The sequence below is a fragment of the Barbus barbus genome (genome assembly GCF_936440315.1).
Source record: "Barbus barbus genome assembly, chromosome: 32".
NCBI classification, from domain to species: domain Eukaryota; kingdom Metazoa; phylum Chordata; class Actinopteri; order Cypriniformes; family Cyprinidae; genus Barbus; species Barbus barbus.
In genome coordinates this window covers 21695443-21715408 of record NC_136760.1, presented here as the reverse complement: position 1 = coordinate 21715408, position 19966 = coordinate 21695443, and the positions used below count along the sequence as shown (strand labels likewise).

Below are 19966 nucleotides of genomic sequence, written 5' to 3'. Positions count from 1 at the left end.
ATTCAAACAGAAAGCAGTTATTTTAAATAGTAAAAAGTATTTCAGAATTGTACTGTTTTTGCTGTACTTTGGATCAAATAAATGCAGGCTTGGTGAACAGATGAGAATTCTTAAAAAAAAAAAAAAAAAACTTATAACCTTACTGTTCAAAACCTTTTTAATGGTATGTAGGCTGATTGTTCTTATAGATTGAAACAAATGTGATTCAGCCAGGATAAAGAGTATGAATAGTTGCTGCAGAAAAAAAATAAAAATTGAGCAACAACAAAAGCATGTTGCTTGCAATCTGATTGATACAGCACTCTGCAACAGCCACACCTTTCAGTAATGACCCTCTGTGACTTACCCTCTTTGTGGAGGGTGTCAATGATTATCTTCTGAACCATTGCCAAGTCATTGCCAAGTCTTCCTCGTTATCATGGCTTCAAACAAGAGATACCCAGAATTTATACTGTAGTGATGGTTATTTAATGAAGCTCAAATTTAAATATTCTAATATTTTGAGATACTGGATTTTTGACTTTCATGAGCTGTAAGCTCTAATCATCGACATTAAAACAAAAAAACTTTTGAAATGTTTTACTTTACATGTAATGAATCTAGAATATATGAAAGGAGAAAAAAAAATGTAAATTTTTAAGTTTGTGAAGAATCAAAAATGTCAATTTCACAGTTTATTGGAGGAGGAGGAAGTGACGTGTGACCAATTATGGTGTCCCATACTTGGAATTTTTTGCTCTGCATTTAACCCATCCAAGTGCACATACACAGCAATGAGAAGTGACCAAACACACACACACACACACACACACCGTGAACACACACGTGGGCAGTCAATGCTGCAGCACCCGGGGAGCAGTTGGGGGTTCGGTGCCTTGGTCAAGGGTCTCACCTCAGTCGTGGTATTGAGGAAGGAGAGAACGCTGGACATTCACTCCCCCCACCTACAACTCACGACCTTCAGGTTACAAGTCTGACTCTAACCATTAGGCCACGACTGCCCCCAAATAGTCGTTTAAAATAGTTATTTAAAATATATTTTTTAAAAACTGTCCAATGACAATCCTTTTCTGCTGAATTAGCAAGGCCAAGGCTGCTGCTAATACCTTTGTACCATTAACATAAACTGACAACATTATAATAACAGGAGGTAAAGAGAAAGCTTTTCCACAAGTAAATACTACTATAATACTAAAATATAGAAGGTGCACAGTGTCATACACACAAATGCAAACACACCATCACATATGACAATAAAATAATGCAATAAACATGAAATAAACAACATTAGTTGTAACATAAAACCATAAACTTTTAAAAAACACAATTATCTAAAATAAATACCATCAAATGTAAGTTGCCACACAGGACATTCTGGGAATGTAAGTTTATTTATTTTACAAACTTTACATTTAACAGTATTTTACTGTAATATTACATGAAATGAGGTTAGATCTAGTAAGGATGTTTCCTTACTAGATCTAACCTCATTTCATGTAATATTAATGTAATATTAACCAGTTAACAGGTTTTTACTGTAACATTTTTACAGTGTTTTACCATTAAATTTACAGTGAACCAAAAATCAACTGTTTTCAGTACCATACAGGTTAATTTATTCTAAACTGTTTAATGTTCATTATTATAAGTTACAGGGGATGAGTATGTTCTTGTATGTATGGAATAACTTGCACATAAGCAAATCTGGCAATGGAACCACATGTATTGATTTGACTCGATCGAACAAGGCACAAAGACTCTCCCACTATTAATGGGTCAGTGAATCTGTTGTTTATGATGGCTGAAACAGATAAGTTATGTTATTCTAAAATACCAACATGTCCTTTTCTTCATTTAAGTTAATTTACTTGCCTTATGTGTCCCACAAATCTGCAAGCAATGAAGTGACCTGTCGCTGTCTTTATAACTAAATAATGCAAAAAGTATTTATAATTTGTGTATTTAAGCTATAATTGATCAGACTGAGAAATGATTTAGCTGATTCAATTGAATGACATTTAATAGGCAATTATTGCCCATTAATTAAAAAAATTCATTCTTGTTGAGCAATTTTATATGTTGTTGTTTTCCCCCCTTATTTATCATGACAAAATCTATTTTATGTAGTATATATGCCAAATGAACTGTTACACACTGGAAATACAAGATGACAGATGAGCCCTACTCAAAAATAAGTGACGCTAACAAGTGCTTAGACATATTCACACAAATAACTTTTGAAACACCCTCAATATCATAAAACACATCAAGGCTGCAAATTGGAGACTCAATTAAACAGTTCACTCTGATTTTCTACTATGCTTTATAAAAAGGAGTTTGGCTTCAGATAAGCCAAACTCCTTTTAACACGCTCAAAACTGTGGAGATGATCGTGGACTTCAGGAGAAAACCCCCCACTCACCATCATGAACAGCACTGTGACTGCAGTCGAGTCATTTAGATTCCTGGGTACCACAATTTCTCAGGAACTGAAGTGGGACATTCACATTGACTCTATTGTCAAAAAGGCCCAGCAGAGGTTGTACTTCCTTCGCCAGCTGAGGAAGTTCAACCTGCCACAAGAGCTGCTGAAACAGTTCTACTCTGCCATCCGTCCTCTGCACGTCAATAACTGTCTGGTTCAGCTCAGCTACCAAATCTGACCTCAGAAGACTACGGAGAGTAGTCCGGACTGCTGAGCGAATCATTGGTACAACCCTCCCCACTCTTCAAGAACTGTACTCATCCAGAGTGAGCAAAAGGGCTGGTAAAATCACTCTGGACCCCTCACATCCAGCACACCCCCTCTTTGAACTGTTACCGTCTGGTCGACGCTACAGAGCTCTGAGCACCAGAACGACCAGACACAGGAACAGTTTCTTCCCTCAGGCAATCCATCTCATGAACACTTGACAATAAACGCAGAACACACAACTCTATTATACATTATTTATTTACCACACTTACTTCTTTTTTCATTTAATTTCAAATTTACACATATCAGACCTGTACACACATAATTGTCTATATTATATTGTGTTTTTACTGTTTTGTACATTGCCTATTTGGATATTATTCTTTTATTATCTGTGTCCTGTCCTGTTGCTGTCTTTCTGTTGCACTGTGGAGCTTCTGGCACTAAAACAAATTATCGTATGTGTAAACATACTTGGCCAATAAAGCTCATTCTGATTCTGATCAAATATAAATGTAGTTTAATGACATAATGATTTTGTCAATATACATTGACCATGTTTTGTTTAGCCAGAGACCAGCTTTCATAAAAACACATGATTATTTTTGTATTAGCCTATTTTGACAACTTCTTACCTTTAACTAGGATTAGGGTTAAGTATTACACATTTATTCCACATTTCTGAAATTTAGTGATTCTAATGACCATTTTATTACCTTGAGTGAGAAAATAGAGAACATTTTAGAACAATGAATAAACTGACATAACACTGTTGAAACCAAGTTTTTCTTTAAAACTCTAAATGTGGGCTGTGGGTCTTTGGTAAAGAGAGAAGAGAAACACCATATCAGATATCAGTTCAAATCGAAAAGAGCTACGCCACCCTTGGAAAGGCACTGCGTGTGTTCCAGTAAACTGACAGTCCATCACCGCTGGTTAGAAGGTGAGACGGAAGTGAAAACACAGCAGGGCAAACAGCCAAGCGATCTGACTTGCTCGGAACGAATGCTTTATTTCTTGTGCATTTGTTTTTTACATTTCTCTTCCCGTTCACATGAGCTTCAGTAATCCTCTGAGCGATTCTCAGTGCATGGGTGAGATTTCTTCCAGTCAAAGTACGCCTACATGTAACCTGTTCTCTGTGCAAAAACATATGCTTTGTGCAATTGCGTGTGGGTCTGCGGAACGGTTTATTTAAGTCTGAGGAATGTGTAGCAAACCTTCAGGTGTTGCCTTCTCTCTGTCCAACACAGCAGACAGGAAACCTCTCTCATCTCTCTGGTTTCCTGCGCTTAGATCTTTCAAGTGCTCTGCAGTCTCTCTCTCTCTCTGTTTTTTCGCTGTATATGTCATTTTGGTTGCTTGGCTTCGTTTGAACTTCATGGCTGGATCTTTTTTTAATTGTTCATGTTTACAATCCAAAACTTGCATTGTCAGTTAGGCTGGCTGTTCACCTCTTCGTTTTGATGATCCTTACATCCTCTGCGTCTCTGTTCTCCACCTAAGTTAGACAATTAAGCATCAATGGAGAAAAATAGGAAAAATTCTTCCCGATCGCTATTGTGTTTTATAACAGCCCGCTGTAATCTGAGCATGGTGTGGAAATCAGGGATGTGTGATCAAGAGATGCTGAACGTGAGAAAGTCTCTCTGTTCTATTGTTTAGGGTGATATGTGCTTCCTGTCTTGAGATCAACTGGCACAAAGTCATTGTATCTTTCATAAAGCTGCACGCAGGGTCATACAGTACAAGCTGCTTCTGGAGAATGGGATATGATGAATAATAAATCCTGAAACATGTTCTTAGGTATCTAACACTCTCGTAATCTTCACGTGTTTCTGCATGTTTTGCTGACTTATTCAGCTCTGATTTCTGACACTAAAACCTCAAACTTTTCAAATCCATCAAAAGAGTACTCATTGTTCCAGGTAGTGCCGGTTTCAGGTTTACTCTCCCTTGCCAAAAGTTCAAGTTCAAGTTCAAGTCGAGCTTTATTGTCATTCCGCTACATGTGGGGACATACAGTGGAACGAAATGTCGTGCCTCGCAGGACCACAGTGCTACATAAATACAGACATACAACAATGAAGTAAAAAAACACTATAAACCTATACACAACTAACCTACTGACAGATTTAACTATAAGTATACTATATATAAGTATTTACCCTATACAAACTAAAAAATAGAAGATAAAAAATACAAACTATACGAATGCTTCACATAAATATTTACCCTATACAAACTAAAAAATAAAAGATAAAAAATACTTGTTATAAAATACCATGTTTCAGCAGGTAGGGGTTTGCATGGGGTTTCAGAGGGGGGCGGGGTGGTTTGAGTTCAGGGCTCTCACAGCCTGGGGGAAAAAGCTGTTGAGCAGTCTGGCGGAGCGGGCTCTGATGCTCTGGTACTGTCTTCCTGATGGTAGGAGCTGGAAGAGACTGTGGGAGGGATGGGTGGAGTCCTTCACGATGCTGTTGGTTTTGCTGGAGCATCGTGTAAGGAAAATGTCCAGGATGGAGGGGAGAAGGGCACCGATGATCTTTGCAGCTGTGTTCACTGTCCGCTGGAGGGTCTTGCGGTCAGCAGCACTGCAGTTCCCGTACCAGACAGTGATGCAGCTGGTCAGCACACTCTCAATGGTGCCTCTGTAGAATGTGGTGAGGATGGGTGAAGGGAAACTTGCTCTTGTGACACTTGTGACATGGTGTTGATGGTCCAGGTGAGATCCCCTGTGATGTGCACCCCCAGGAATTTAGTGCTGCTGACTCTCTCCACAGTCGAGCTGTCGATGGTCAGTGGGGGGTGGTCAACGGAGTTTCTTCTGAAGTCCATCACAACCTCCTTTGTCTTCTCCACATTGAGGGACAGATTGTTAGTGCCACACCATTCAGCCAGCTGTGCCACTTCCTCTCTGTAGTGCGTTTCATCGTTGTTGCTGATGAGACCTACCACTGTTGTGTCATCAGCAAACTTGATGATGTGGTTGGAGCTGAACTTGGCAGTGCAGTCGTGGGTCAGCAGTGTGAAGAGCAGCGGGCTCAGCGGGAGCCTTGTGGGGCCCTGTGCTCAGTGTGGTAGAGCTCGAGGTGTTGTGGCCGACACGGACTGACTGAGGTCTTCCGGTTAGAAAGTCCAGGATCCAATTACACAGGGAATTGTTAAGGCCCAGCAGGTTTAGTTTATTTATGAGCTGTTGTGGGATTATTGTGTTGAATGCCGAGCTGAAGTCAATGAACAGCATTCTAACATAGGAGTCTTTATTTTCTAGGTGGGTAAGAGCCAGGTGGAGGGTGGAGGAAATTGCATCGTTCGTAAAGCGGTTTGGACGGTATGCAAACTGGAGCGGGTCGAGTGTGTTGGGGAGGCTGGTTTTGATGTTGTGCATGACTAACCTCTCAAAGCACTTTATCATGATTGGAGTCAGTGCTATGGGACGGTAGTCATTTAGACAGGACACAGGTGATTTCTTTGGTACCGGTATGATTGTTGTGGATTTGAAACACGTGGAGACGACTGCCTGGCTCAGTGAGGTGTTGAAGATATCTGTTAGGACATCTGTCAGCTGTGCAGCACAGTCTCTCAGAACACGACCAGGTATGTTGTCAGGTCCCGCAGCCTTGCGTGGGTTAATCCTAGATAGGGTCTTCCTTACGTCGTCTGGAGACAGACAGAGCGCCCGGTCATTGGGAGGTGTGGGCAGTTTTTGTGCAGGTGTCATTCTGCATTTCAAACCGTGAATAAAAGTGGTTGAGTGCATCGGGGAGGGATGTGTCCTCATCACAGGCCTGTGGCGGGGGCTTGTAGTCAGTGATGGTCTGAATGGCTTGCCACAGGCTCCGTGTGTCTCTGCTGTCTGTGAAGTGATTGTTGATTTTTTGAGCGTATGACCGTTTTGCATTTTTGATGCCACAGGACAGACTGGCTCTTGCTGTTTTGAGGGCTGCTTTATCTCCTGATCTGAATGTTTCATCTCTGGTCTTTAGCAGCCCACGAACCTCTGCTGTCATCCATGGCTTCTGGTTTGCGCGTGTGGTGATGGTCTTGGTGACTGTCACATCATCAGTGCACTTTTTGATGTAAGCAGTCACAGTTTCAGTTTACTCATGCAGGTCTGTGTGGTTGGTGTAGGTGGCTGCCTCTTTAAACATGTTCCAGTCTGTGTCCTGGAAGCAGTCCTGCAGTGCTGAGGTGGCATTGTCTGGCCATACTGTGATCTGCTTTTGAAACGGTTTGGCGAGTTTGAGAAGTGGTCTACATGCTGGGATTAGCATAACAGTGATGTGGTCTGAGTACCCGAGGTGGGGGCGGGGTACAGCCTTATAAGAGTTCTTCTGTGTTGTTTCCCCTTGTTGCAAAGTTCACATGTTGGTAGAACTTTGGCAAAACTGTCTTTAAGTTTGCGTGGTTGAAGTCACCGGCTATGATGAAAAAGCCGTCAGGGTTACTTGTTTGTTGTTTGCTGATGGCGCTATACAGTTCACGAAGCACGTCCTTAGCGTTTGCACACAGGGGGATGTAAACTGCAACAATAACAATGAACGTGAACTCCCGCGGCAGATAGAACGGTCGACACTTCACAAACATAAACTCCACCAGCGATGAACAGTGTTTTGATATTACCGCAGCATTGTTACACCAGTCTTTGTTGATATACACACACAAGCCACCTCCGCGGGTCTTACCAGACAGGGATGAATCTCTATCCGCTCGGAAGGTGGTTAGCCCGTGCTGCTGAATTTGTGGAGTCCGGGATGTTGTCGTTTAGCCATGTTTCGGTGAAAACAAACACACAACAATCCCTTGCCTCATGCTGTGTAGACCGACTGAGTTGAATTAAGTCCAGTTTGTTTTCCAGAGAGCGAACGTTTGAGAGCATGAGTGTTGGAAGAGCCGGTCTTGTGGGGTTAGCTCTTAGCCTAGCTCGTATACCTCCGCGCTTACCGCGCTTCCGTCCTCTCTCACACCGTTTGCGACGCTGCCTTGTGCGGGTAGCATCAGTAGGCGAGGCCACGGTCTCGAGGTCCGGCTCCAGCAGTAAACAAAGGCCTCGTAGCTTCTCAGTAGCCGCCGACAAGAGTTGTTGTTTGTATCCGTTGCCGATATCCAAAAGACTTTGGCAATCATAGATGAGTTTTGGGGTGATTTCCTTATGAGTTAGCGGTAAACTGACACTATTTGGAGACGAACAGACGACATTAAAAGACATAAAAGCACCGTCTTTGGGACCCGGAGTAGCCGCTGCGTCTGATCGCGCCGCCATCTTGCAGATGTTGTGAAAACTCTGCTAAAGTTACAGTATACAATGTCCAAATGTCTGAGGCCACTCTGAGAATTTGGGATTCACAACATAACTGAAACCTGAAGGTAAACAGCTTTAAAAAAGATATATTTACTATGTAAACTGAAGTAGAAATATTTCAGAATCTGAGTAGAGTACTTTATCATTGGGAAGTTGCCAGTTATACATCATATTTAAAGATGAAGCTGGCAAGCTGAAGCTTAGCCAACTATAAATGTTTCTTACCAGCCTTGAAGAAGTATTTATTTATTTATTGCTGACTACGCATATTTCTTACATATTTCATAAGCCTTAAAATTATGTTATTTTATTATTTATTTCAGTTTTATTTATTTATTTTTAATTGTATTTTTATATAAATCTTATATCTCAATTTTTATAAAACTTATAAGCCAGCCATAAATATTTATCAGGCTTAAGAATGCATTTTTCATAATGTTATTATATAACTGAACAACATAATATAACAACATTTATAAATAATTTAAAATTGTATATTTTTAAAATAATATTTAAAATTGTATACATGTATATATATGAATATATGATAATTATGGGGAAAATAGAGTTAAAAATGTAAATAAAAACAAAAAACAATTCAAGGGTAGTAAGAAAATAAAAAGTAAGAAACAGTTATTGTAAGCTTTAAAGATCTTATTTATTTATGATATTTATATAAATCTTATTTCTATATAAAACTAGCCATAAATATTTCTTACTAGCCATGAAAATGTATTTAACATTATTTATATATATATATATATATATATATATAAAATCATTATTTGTATGTATGTATTTATATATATATATATATATATATATATATATACATACAAATAATTATTTTTTTAATAGTATTACTTTTAAACTTATATTTTTACATATTTCTGATAAATGCATTTTCATAGCATGCTTACATATTCATTGCCAGCCTTGAAAGTGTATTATGCATGCATTGTGCAATAGTAAAATCAATGGAGATACATGATTCCATAAGAGTGTGCAGATGTTGTGACAAATTTTGTCTTTTTGTGTGTCTTTATGAACTACACTAATGGTCGATCAAACATGCACTAATATTGCATGACAATAAGATAATGCATTTTAAATGTGTACGTTTCATGTGTAAGTGTACAATGCAACAAGCAAAATTGTGCAGACGCTGACCCAAACAAAGAGAAAATTGAGGGGATGGAGAAGAAGAGGGTGCAGAAAGAAAGCAAGCCGTTAGGAGGGGGGAAATGAGTTCTTACAGTAAAGGAACGTGTGAGTTTGTGCATGAGCTCCCGCTCTGCACCTCCCCTTCCTGTCTAAATGTGTCCTCTCTCTCTCTCACTCACATTGCAAGAGCAGTAAAGAGTCAACTCAATTAAAGAGCCTCTTTCCTGGAAACTGGGCTCTGATGGCACGGGGAGGTATGAAGGGAATGGGAACCATGTGTGTTAGATGGGGAGGGGGATAGTTGGACTTTGTTTCTTTGCAAGTGTGTGTGCATGCGTGCATACACGGGAAGACGAAGGCAGCATGAAGAGCAGGAGAAGAACGGATGGAAATGAGGACAGGGAAGGCGCGGGAATGACAAAACAAAAACACAACCTTACGGCCCTACTGTCAGTTTGAAGTCAGGACAGAGGGAATCTCTGCCCTTTCTCTTGCTTGGTGCACAGTGGCCCCTCCTCTTCCTCTCACTCTTTCTCTCAGACATACTTAAGCAATTCCTCAAACCATTAGCTGTTTGACCACAAAGTCCCTGTTGTAAATCTGTCCCACGAGGCCTCTTTTCATCCCAGCCTGCATTCTGTGACCCCTCTCCCACAGGGAACACAGGTCCAACCAACACCCCACTTACCCAAGCATGCAGAGCACACCGGTCCGACCAGCAGCACTCGCACAAAGTGGACTGTTCATGTTAAAGACACCTAATCTGGTTCAGTGTCTTCTCTCAGGCAGGAGAGAAATTAATTTAGGAATTCAGTGTCTGCCTTTAATATACTGCATGTTTGGACAAGACACATTATTGTTTTTCTTTCATCTTCATCTTCGTCTGCCTGTCCAATGGCATCACAATGCAGAAAAAAAACAAAAACAAAACATATTATATGTTGTCTTGTGCCTTTGAAGATAAAGTATGTAATTTCTTAAAGGTTAAAATCCAAGACGTGATAAAATACATTTTCAAAGCGCTATAAAAATATATATGTTATAAAAATGTATATAAAATAATTTTGGGGAAAAAATGGAGTTAAATATTAAAATAAAATGAAGACTATAAAAAATAATTTTTGAGGGAAATTAATTAATTAAAAAACAAGAAATAGTTATCTTCAGCTTTAATATATATATATATATCTATATGTGTGTGTGTGTGTATGTGTGTGTGTGTGTGTGTGCGTGTATGCGTACGTGTGTATATACATATAAATAAATAAATGAATAAATATTTATACACTTTATATATGTATATATAGCACTAAATAGTAAGTACTAAAATAAAAATGAAATAATGCAAAATACATTTTCAAAGCTGGTGGGAATTTTTATGGATGACTATAAAAAGATATCTTATAAAAATGTAGATATAAGATGTATATAAAATATCATTTAAAATAAATAAAAACAATAAAATAATAGTTTTTTTTATAACAAAATAAAATAATTTTAAGAATTGTAAGAAATACAAACAGGCAGTGCCATCTTGTACTGTTACCAATTCCTAGCCTCCAACTTCACTCCATTTCAAGAGAAAAATCTCAGCAGTCATTTATGAGAACTATTCTTTTATAGCACACCTTTAAGCTAAGCTTTTAAAAGCTCACTGTGTTCACTACAGTCTGTAGGCTCATGGAGTCTCAGTCAACATTGTTTTAATGATTCTTAAAAGATTAATCGCAGGCTGGACAACTGAGATTTTGGTAAGGAGATAAAGGTTAGGTTCAGGATCTTTCAGTAGTATTACTGCAGTGTATATTAGCACCATATGTTTTTTACTTTTGGGATGTAATAAAGTCAGACTTAACGAGCAGATTGAGTGAGCAAATGTTTTATATATATAAATATATATGTGTGTGTGTGTCACACTTGACATTTAAATGACCATAAATTCAGCTGAGAAATCACATACCTTGAATATGTGTATCTTGAATATGTGTGTGCAATCTTTAAATTTTTTGTTAATTTTTAGTTTTTCATTGAGTGAAAAAAGTGAAGAAGAAAAAAAAGTTCGAAAGTTTGTGGTTTGTAAGTTGTCTGGGATTCATCATAACTAGAAAGGATGCCAATAGAAAAATAAAGCCAAAATCCAGACATTTTAGGCAAATTAGAAATCCTAGGCAGGACATGAAAAAGTGGATGTGGTCACCCTAACAGAAGTTGGTGAAAATGCAGAAATCAAATCACTAATAGACTTGTGCTCACCATGAATTGACTGCTCCAGCAATTATAAGAGAATATTATTTGATAGTTTTCTCTACATAAATCATCACAATACAGAAAAAGGTGGTTTTCACACTAATAACAACAGGGTGAAGTTGATCATTTAGTCACTGGCTTGATTCATAATGCATAAACGGCAGTACATCTCTTTGCAACAAAGAACGTCTGTACATGAGCCAGGAATATTACAGCAATCACAGTCAGGATGGTCAGTCTCAGATTTATGATGGCACATCTTACATTTACATTTAATCATTTAGCAGACGCTTTTATCCAAAGCAACTTACAAATGAGGACAATAGAAGCAATCAAAACCAACAAAAGAGCAACAACATGCAAGTGCCATAAGTCTCGGTTAGCCTAACGCAGTACACGTAGCAAGGTGTGTTTTTTTGTTTGTTTTTTAAAGAAACAAGTAGATAGAATCGAAAAAAGAAAGCTAGTGTTAGTTTTTCAAGAAAAGCTAGCAGTTAGAGAATAAATATGCAATTGATAGAGGGTCAAGTGTGTGTGTGTGTTTTTTTTTTTTTTTCTTTATGAAAAGAAGACAGATAGATAAAATAGAATTAGAATAGAGAGTGCTAGAGTTAAAGAGTCAAATAAAGATGTAAGACTTGTGTTTTTAGCTGTTTCTTGAAGATGGCTAATTTCAGCTGCTCGGATTGAGTTGGGCAGGTCATTCCACCAGGTGGGAACAGTTCATGAAAAAGTCAGAGAAAGTGATTTTGTGCCTCTTTGGAATGGCACAATAATTTGTCGTTCATTTGCAGAACGCAAGCTTCTAGAGGGCACATAGGTCTGAAGAACTGAATTTAGGTAAAGGGGTGCAGAGCCAGAGGTTAAGAACATCTTAAGGAGTGTGTCGAGGATAAATCGTGCCGTCACGATTCTCCTGATTTCAAATCCAGCATTTTAAAAAGGTATAAAAGAATAACTCATATTTTAAACTGGGGAGTTGAGTTTTGAATTGTGAAATATGTTTTTATTGTAGATTAACTTCTTATCTGTGTAAAGTTGAAGATCATTTTAATTCTCCATTTCATGACCCTTTAATACTATAAATGTGAGTTTGCCTATTTAGTTTTAAAGATGTTTAGATACTTTTTAGATCAAGCCTTTTACAAGGCAAAGGCTTGATTAAGAATGTAATATAATGCAGTGTGCAATCAGCTAATGCCAATAGCCTATTGGATACCTGCAGGCTTATGCAATGAAGATGATTTTTTTATAGGCCAAAATATACAAGTAATAAAACCTGACATGGCACATGCACATTGTAAAAAATATATATATTTTTAAAGTTGTAAATAAAGATTATTCCAGTTTTATGTTTTACAAGAAAATACTATTTTCTCAAAATTTCACATTTAATTCAATGTGTTACTTGCCGTTTCTTTGTAATTATTTGTGAAATTTACTAGCAATTTCTGAGTTTTAAAATAAATCCCAGTGTAGAGATGTAGTATTTTGATGTATATGAGAGAACATATGTGACCCTGGACCACAAAACCAGTCGTAAGTGTCAATTTGTATAAAATTTTTGGAATAAATAAGCTTTCCATTAAGCTTTGTCCAAATGAAGTTCTTAGTAATGCATATTACTAATCAAAAATTAAGTTTCAATATAGTTACGGTAGGAAATTTACAAAATATCTTCATGGAACATGATCTTTACTTAATATCCTAATGATTTTTGGCATAAAAGAAAAAACAATAATTTTGACCCATACAATATATTTTTGGCTATTGTTACAAATATACCTGTGCTACTTAAGACTGGTTTTGTGGTCCAGAGTCACATATGTTAAAAGTATGCCAAGGTCGTCTATTGCCAGTATTCAATGCTGATGATGTCATGAAGTGCTAATTATACGGCAACAGCAGCAGTTCTTGAACACCACATCACTTGCTTAAGCAAAAAGAATAAAAAGGAGCAACACATCAAGAAAAAAAGGTCCAACTTGTTTGCTTTTAGAAAAGAAGCTATTACCAGCAGCAGTGTTTTGATGACAGCCAGAGCGTGTTAGTTTGCCATTTTGCTTTCAATAGGACAATTTCAGTGACATGTTGTTAACATTATGTTTTCATTCTGCATGATTATAGGCGGACTTGATTACAGACTTTACAAAGATGTTGTGTTAAAGTGCGTTTCACAACACCCTCACACATACATAGGCCTAGCCTATATGAACGCACGGACACATTTGCAGAGTCTTCCCTGGGCCCCTGCAGCGGGCCAGGATGTATAAAAAATGGCCTCACATTCCTTTCCTGTTAAGTCAACCACAATATGGGACTGACACACGAGAGGACTGGACTGTTTCCCAGCACACACAACCCCTCTGGAGTCCCATTACTTTCAGTCATTTAGTCAGACGCACACACAAACACACACATATTATGTCCACGCTGCCTGGTTCGCTGCACGGCTCATAACTTATCTGTTAATCGTAGTCATCAGCATCCTCAACAGGAGTATCAACATAGCTGGGCTTACCGTAAGTTTGCAAAATTCAGGGAAGTCGAAACATAAGCATATCTAGACACGCGGCTCAGCGGAGTATTGCTTCCCTAGGGTTACAGTAAGTGAATCAGAAGTGAGCAGATAGAAGATCACAGAGGTGATTTACTGTAAAACCTCAAATGAAGCTGGTATTGACAGCAGTAAAATATATATACCATCCTGTAGAGACATGCTGCAACTGTTGCTTACGTGCAGACATGTCCATATATATTCACAAAGGCTGTGGAGAGCGCCTGTTTAATGCTTAATGTGCATAAACAATATCCAAAACGGTTGTTTTGGGAAGAGGGTGGTCAGGAACTTTGTGAACCCGGGGGCTTTGTGTTTTTCACGGGCGTTGGCTTTGACCAAATGGGGCATGGACTAACTGACTGCTGCTTTGTTTTGAAAACACGAGGGAGGGAGGAAAAGAAGGAGGGAGGCCCGAATGAGTGTGAAGAAAAGGCGGAGACTTCCCAAATACCGACCGTAAAAAGAATATAGCGGGAGATACCACTCGGAGTGGAGTTGTGAGGAGAGACTGTTCAGTGGTTCCTCGTGCATGTATGCACATTAAACATATTAACATATTTCTCAGAATCTAAACAGTCTGTGCAGTAAATCTCTCTCACAGGTATACCTTTCTCTGGCCCTTCTGCAAAAACACACACACCATTGCTTATGCTTGGCTGTCTGGTATGAATGTGAGTGGAATTTACCCATAATGCTGAAGCAGGAACTAGTCTAAACAAACGGACACATATATCATTAGGAAACTATGATATATAACAACTCCCTCTGATATTGTCCCAAACCTGTATGACATTTTTCACAAAACATGTTTTGAAAAATGCTTCAGTGTTCGTTTCCTATTTAATTCAATGGGGTCCGATGTTGTTTGCATGCCACTGACTTTATCTCGTGTTCTGCTGAAGAAAATCACAGGTCACATGACACGAGGGTGAATAATGTAAAAACTTTTTTTTTTTTTTTTGCGTTAGCTTTAATAAGTAATCTGAGTATGGTTATAAATATACATTCATTTTCCATTCTGCTTGGAACAGATATTCTATTTGAATTTTCATGTGTAACTATGCAAATCAAAAATTAAGGAAGCTAAAGAGACTGATCAGTGAAAACTTACTAGGATCTGCTTTAATACTAGTATATACAGTCTGGATTTATTAGCTTTTATTGTAATAGTTCATCAAAATATTAGATAGGAATCCACTGCTAAAACCACACCTTTTCACATCAGCACTACTGATTTAAAAAAGACTTCAAATAAAAACTATAGGTTATCTTTCAATTGCACAAGCGCTTTTGTACTTCTATGATTAAAAGTCTGCACTGTAAGTAAGAAATCTTATCGTGTCAAGCTCTATTGGGTTCGCTCAGGAAGTTTATCAAGGCCTATTGATTTTTTTTTTTCCACTTAGGCATTTAATGGTTTGTGAGTTACAACTTTTACTACGTGTTAATTACCCTCTAATATGAGGATGAAGATCTGATAAAAGCCCTTAGTTAAATGGAGAGAAAATTAATTAAGGAAGTGGCTAATCAATTAAATAAGTGGAAGCATACAAGAAATGCACAATCTGCAAAATAATTGTAACCTTAAATAGAGTTGCAATATTAATTAAAAAGACTAGATTTAAAAAATGTAAATATGAGAGGTGAAAAGTTGTGTTGTGTCCATTTTACTCCCTGATTTTTCCAGTGAGAAATGACCAGGATTAATCCCAATAGATTATTAAAAAGACTTAAAGAGGCAAATGTTTTAACTTTGATCAAAAGAGAAAGCACAGGCTGACATCCTGTACACACACATCAAGGTAACCCTCAGACCTGTTTTTCTGAAAACAAGAGCAGTTGTGGTATCTTCATCTGTGTGTGTGTGTGTGTGTGTGTGTGTATATGGTTGGAGGAAAATGTTGTCTGCAGCAAATGCCATGTTAAAAATCATGTATATTTAAATGACATGCAGTCTGAGGCCAGAGAGAATACCAATTGCTTTATACACACAAAAAATGCGAGGCACATGGCTGGGTCCATTTTGTAAAAATAGTGCTCTTTAATATAAATTATGGAAATATCTTATAAATATAAATATGTGCAAAGTTTCTTGCTGCATTTTCTATGTTAATGCTTTTGTTTTCTGATCTTCAAGCTTGCACTGCGGTCATCAGACCAGACCTTAAGATGAGACATCTTTATAAAAGACATGATAAGTAAAAAACATGCTGTCCTGTTGGTGGCCACACATGTAAACACCTTGATGTGACAAAATATGAATAAAAAAAAAAGAGAAAAACAATCTACAAGTGGAACCATAAGCCCTTCCATAGACTCATAATACATTCAGTGAATAGCAGACATCAAGGCCTGCTAGTGAAACAAACACTGTGTCGTTGTTATTGAATGAGGATTATGAAGCACACAAAGTACGAATGCTTCTCTGTGTGATCAGAGAAGCACGGTCCTTCATGTCGAACACCACAGTAAATCAGTTACTAAAGATCTTTCATACTGTGCTTGTATTTGCTTCACAGTATATGAATGACAATTCATATATATGCTCATATCGTCAACAATGTTCAGCCTGCCTTTTCCTAGGACAAATGAAACTACTGTTTGCTTTGGCTCCTGTCATGAACAAAGTAACAACAGTCCACTGAGGGGCCGTCTTCTCCAGAGTGGGCTAAGGGAGGTCAAAGGCCTGCAGTAACAGGCCTCTCGTCTGGTTAATACGTTCGCTCTAGTCCTTTTATTTGATCTCACACACAGTCACCATAGCAGACAGTGTCGGTCGTGAGCGTTAAGTAGCCACCCCATTTGCGCCCCCACGCCCACTTATGAGGCAATTACACTTGGCAAGAAGCAGTGGAAATGTGTACGTCATCTCAAACACCCAGCTCTCGCTCCTTCCTTCCAGGAGAAAGTCAAAAAAATGTCGAGCTGGAGAAAACAGACATGAGAGAGTGTCTCCCAATCGATAATGAAGGCCTGGACCGTAGCCATAGCAGCACACTTAACTCCTGTACTGATCAACTATCGCTCGTGTTTATCTTCAGCAGTCCGACTGGCCGCAGGAACGCGGAAGTCCTTTTGTGTCGACAGCTGCCGAGATGTCAGATCCACTCGAGTAGGAGAACGTATCTCGTGCTGTCCTTCAAAAGTTCACAATCCAGAGGTCGAAGGCACAGCTGGCCCGCAATACTGACAGACGCTGAGGTTTGGAGTGATAAACTCCACTTACATGCCTTATTCTTCTCTTCCCATCTGAAACCCATCAAGAATAGCTAGATAGGAGCATCATACTCCTGGAGGAACTCTTGGAGTGGATGAGGCAGCTGGTCCCGTTTGGTGGACACGTCTATATGACCGTTTAAAGTCTTTCGACATAAGTGCTGCAGACTGGACATGCTAGACGCCAGCGGACGCAGTAGCTCCAAAGGGATCTTCTCGCCACTAGAGTAGATGTAGTAGGCGCTTCCGTCGGCCCCGCTTCCACCTTCTCCGACGGCCTGGACCTTCGACGAGGTCCCCGTCCCGTCCGATGGCATGTAATGATGGATGAGTTTGAGGACGCAATCGAAGCGCGGCACGGCCTGCTCGCTCTGAGGGTCGGTCTGCAAGAAGAAGGAGACTGAGTCGCACTGGATGCGCAGGTTTTTGGTGCCCGTGCTCGTTTTGACGCTGAGCGTGAAGAAGTGGTGGTGGTCTGAGCTGTCGCGCACCAAGAAGGTGCCCGGGGGTTCAGCACTCAGCAGCGAGCTGGCCTCTTTCCCGCTCACGGTGCTCCAGTAGAAGCCGCTCTCTTGCAGTTTGCGCACAGCCGCGATCACCATCTGATACTGCGCCTGAGAACTGAAGGTCTTGTACCGGTGGGGGGGCAGGCACACGCCGCCTTCAAAGGGGCTGCTGCTCATGGCGCTGTCAAACCTACTGTGCGTTACCATGGCTCTCTGCCCGCCCCCTGTACCGCCCGGCAACCAGTGGTGCTCGGGGTCCAGGGCCGAAGGGCCGTCCCAGCCAGGGTGCTCATGCACCAGAGAGCACCAACACAACGCCCAGAGCTCTGGCACCTCTTCCACATCCAGAAGAAATGACGTCTCGGTGGGTATGGAAGGCAGCTGAAGGAAAAGCCAAATGGAAAATATCAGCATCAACCAAACAGTGAGAACAACAGAAGCCAGTGCCAGCAGACTTACATCTGATATGACATCACTTTTATTAGGGCCATTCATAGTTCTAATAACTAGATTGGTTGTTTCTCACATGTGTTCCTGATCATTAAAGCCCAGCCCTCCCTCTCCAAAGAAACATCACATTTAAGCATTTCAGTGATGTAATCGTCCCATTTGGAGATAAACTAACTTTTACTTCTTTAATTAGTGTCTGTTTTTTACTAGTACTTATTTTTCAAGTAATTCAGTAGTAGTGTTGTGTCAATTTAGTCATTGTGTTTTAGAACCTAATGCATTAAGTTAACCATTAGATGCTAGTACTTATTTCAATAGTGACTAATATATTCAATCAAACTTTTCTACTAGTCACTATCCCAATACATCTGGTGAATGCCAATGTTGATTTTACCTTTACCGGTTTTACTAGTACTATTACTACTAGTCAAACTCCCAATACTCCTGATAACAAATTGCTATTTTCTGGTAATGATTTACATGGGAATCTGTAGTTCAGATCAACTACTTGCCATTTACTATGTTGCTGATATCTATTCCAGTTTTACTAATACAATTGCAACTAGTCACTATCCCAGTACTACTGGTAACAAATGATTCAAGTTAGTGAATTCTATAGGGATCTGTGATTTAAATATCAGCTTCCCACTAGTATGTTGCTGTTCCATATTCTAGTTCTTCTAGTCCTAATAGTAGTTAAGCAAGTAATCAAAAAACGATTAGTTTTACAAGACACTATTATGAGAAAGAAATAATGTGTAACATGTTACGTGTAAAATTAAGATAGATGCTAGATCATTTTGAAGCGCAAATGTTAGAACTGCTCGCAGTGGATAAATTAACTAGTTGCTAATCAAAGCTTTATTTTTAGTCCAAGCTCGAGCGTGTAAACCCGATACTGACTTCGATCGCTCTCTTGGGCTTTTAGAAAACAGGTTATGAATGAGGTCCTCCAGTTCGTTGTGAATAACCCAATTTCTCATTCATGACACACAGTCTCTGTCTCGTATTACAGTGTAAATACCCCTTCACTCTCTTATCCTAACTGGAAGAGAAATTCACCGACTTATTCCGGTTACACTGAGGTCGTTTTCTCGCATAATGTATAACTAAAGCAGACTTCAAACTATTAAGGTATGCATTAGCTCGCATTACAAAGCTCAACAACAGTGTATTTAACTAGACATGTATACCATGTAGCACAGCACATACCGAGGCATGCATAACAGTCCGATATAATAACATATGCATGCATTTCGAATAGATTCTTAAGGATTGCAGTGCATTAGAATAAAGCGCAAAGCGTCTTTTACCTTCAAAGCCTAATCCGACACAATCCTGGGAGTTTTCTTAAAACATAGCTCCTTTTGTGATTTCCAAATGAGCACTTATGCAAAATAGACCTTCTTTTAAAAGAATGAAGAACAGTTTCATGTCAGTTTTTAACAGTTGATCAGAGATCAGCTGTGTGAAAGTCTATCAGAGGTAGTGGAGGTTCGTGCCATCGAGTTGAAGTACAGACTGATATTTCTAAAGGCTCCACCCCTCGTGTTCCAGTAAAGCAACCGCACACACGCACACACACACACGCACGTGGCGGATTGCCAATAAATAATCAGCGTGACCCTTTTTTACGGGATTTCTCCCCCCTCCCTTCCCTGTTCACACAAGGTGAAACATTGCATTGCCCTTGCGGATATAAATGCGGTCGGTGTGTTATGACTGATGATATCTGACCACACACATTTTGCATGTTATTCTGTTTTATTAGTCTATTTTATCTATTCATTTATTGGTTTTGCAGAGTCGTTTACGGTCAGATG

General features: G+C 39.2%; 1 protein-coding gene across 1 annotated transcript; it reads right to left on the bottom strand.

Annotated features, from left to right (window-relative positions):
• Window positions 1–15703: 15703 nt before the first annotated feature.
• On the bottom strand, window positions 15704–19675 carry LOC306851958 (suppressor of cytokine signaling 3-like). The gene is made up of 2 exons (XM_079388502.1): window positions 19457–19675; window positions 15704–18074 (listed from the first exon to the last, which is right to left on the bottom strand). Exon 2 carries the CDS (start codon window positions 17898–17900, stop codon window positions 17241–17243), a length of 660 nt encoding a protein of 219 aa, XP_079244628.1. The 5' UTR covers window positions 17901–18074; window positions 19457–19675; the 3' UTR covers window positions 15704–17240.
• Between the last annotated feature and the right edge of the window lie 291 nt (window positions 19676–19966).

What these genes read in the sequence shown, in the direction of transcription:
- LOC306851958 (XM_079388502.1), bottom strand. Translation starts at nt 17,900, where the DNA reads ATGGTAACGCACAGTAGGTTTGACAGCGCCATGAGCAGCAGCCCCTTT.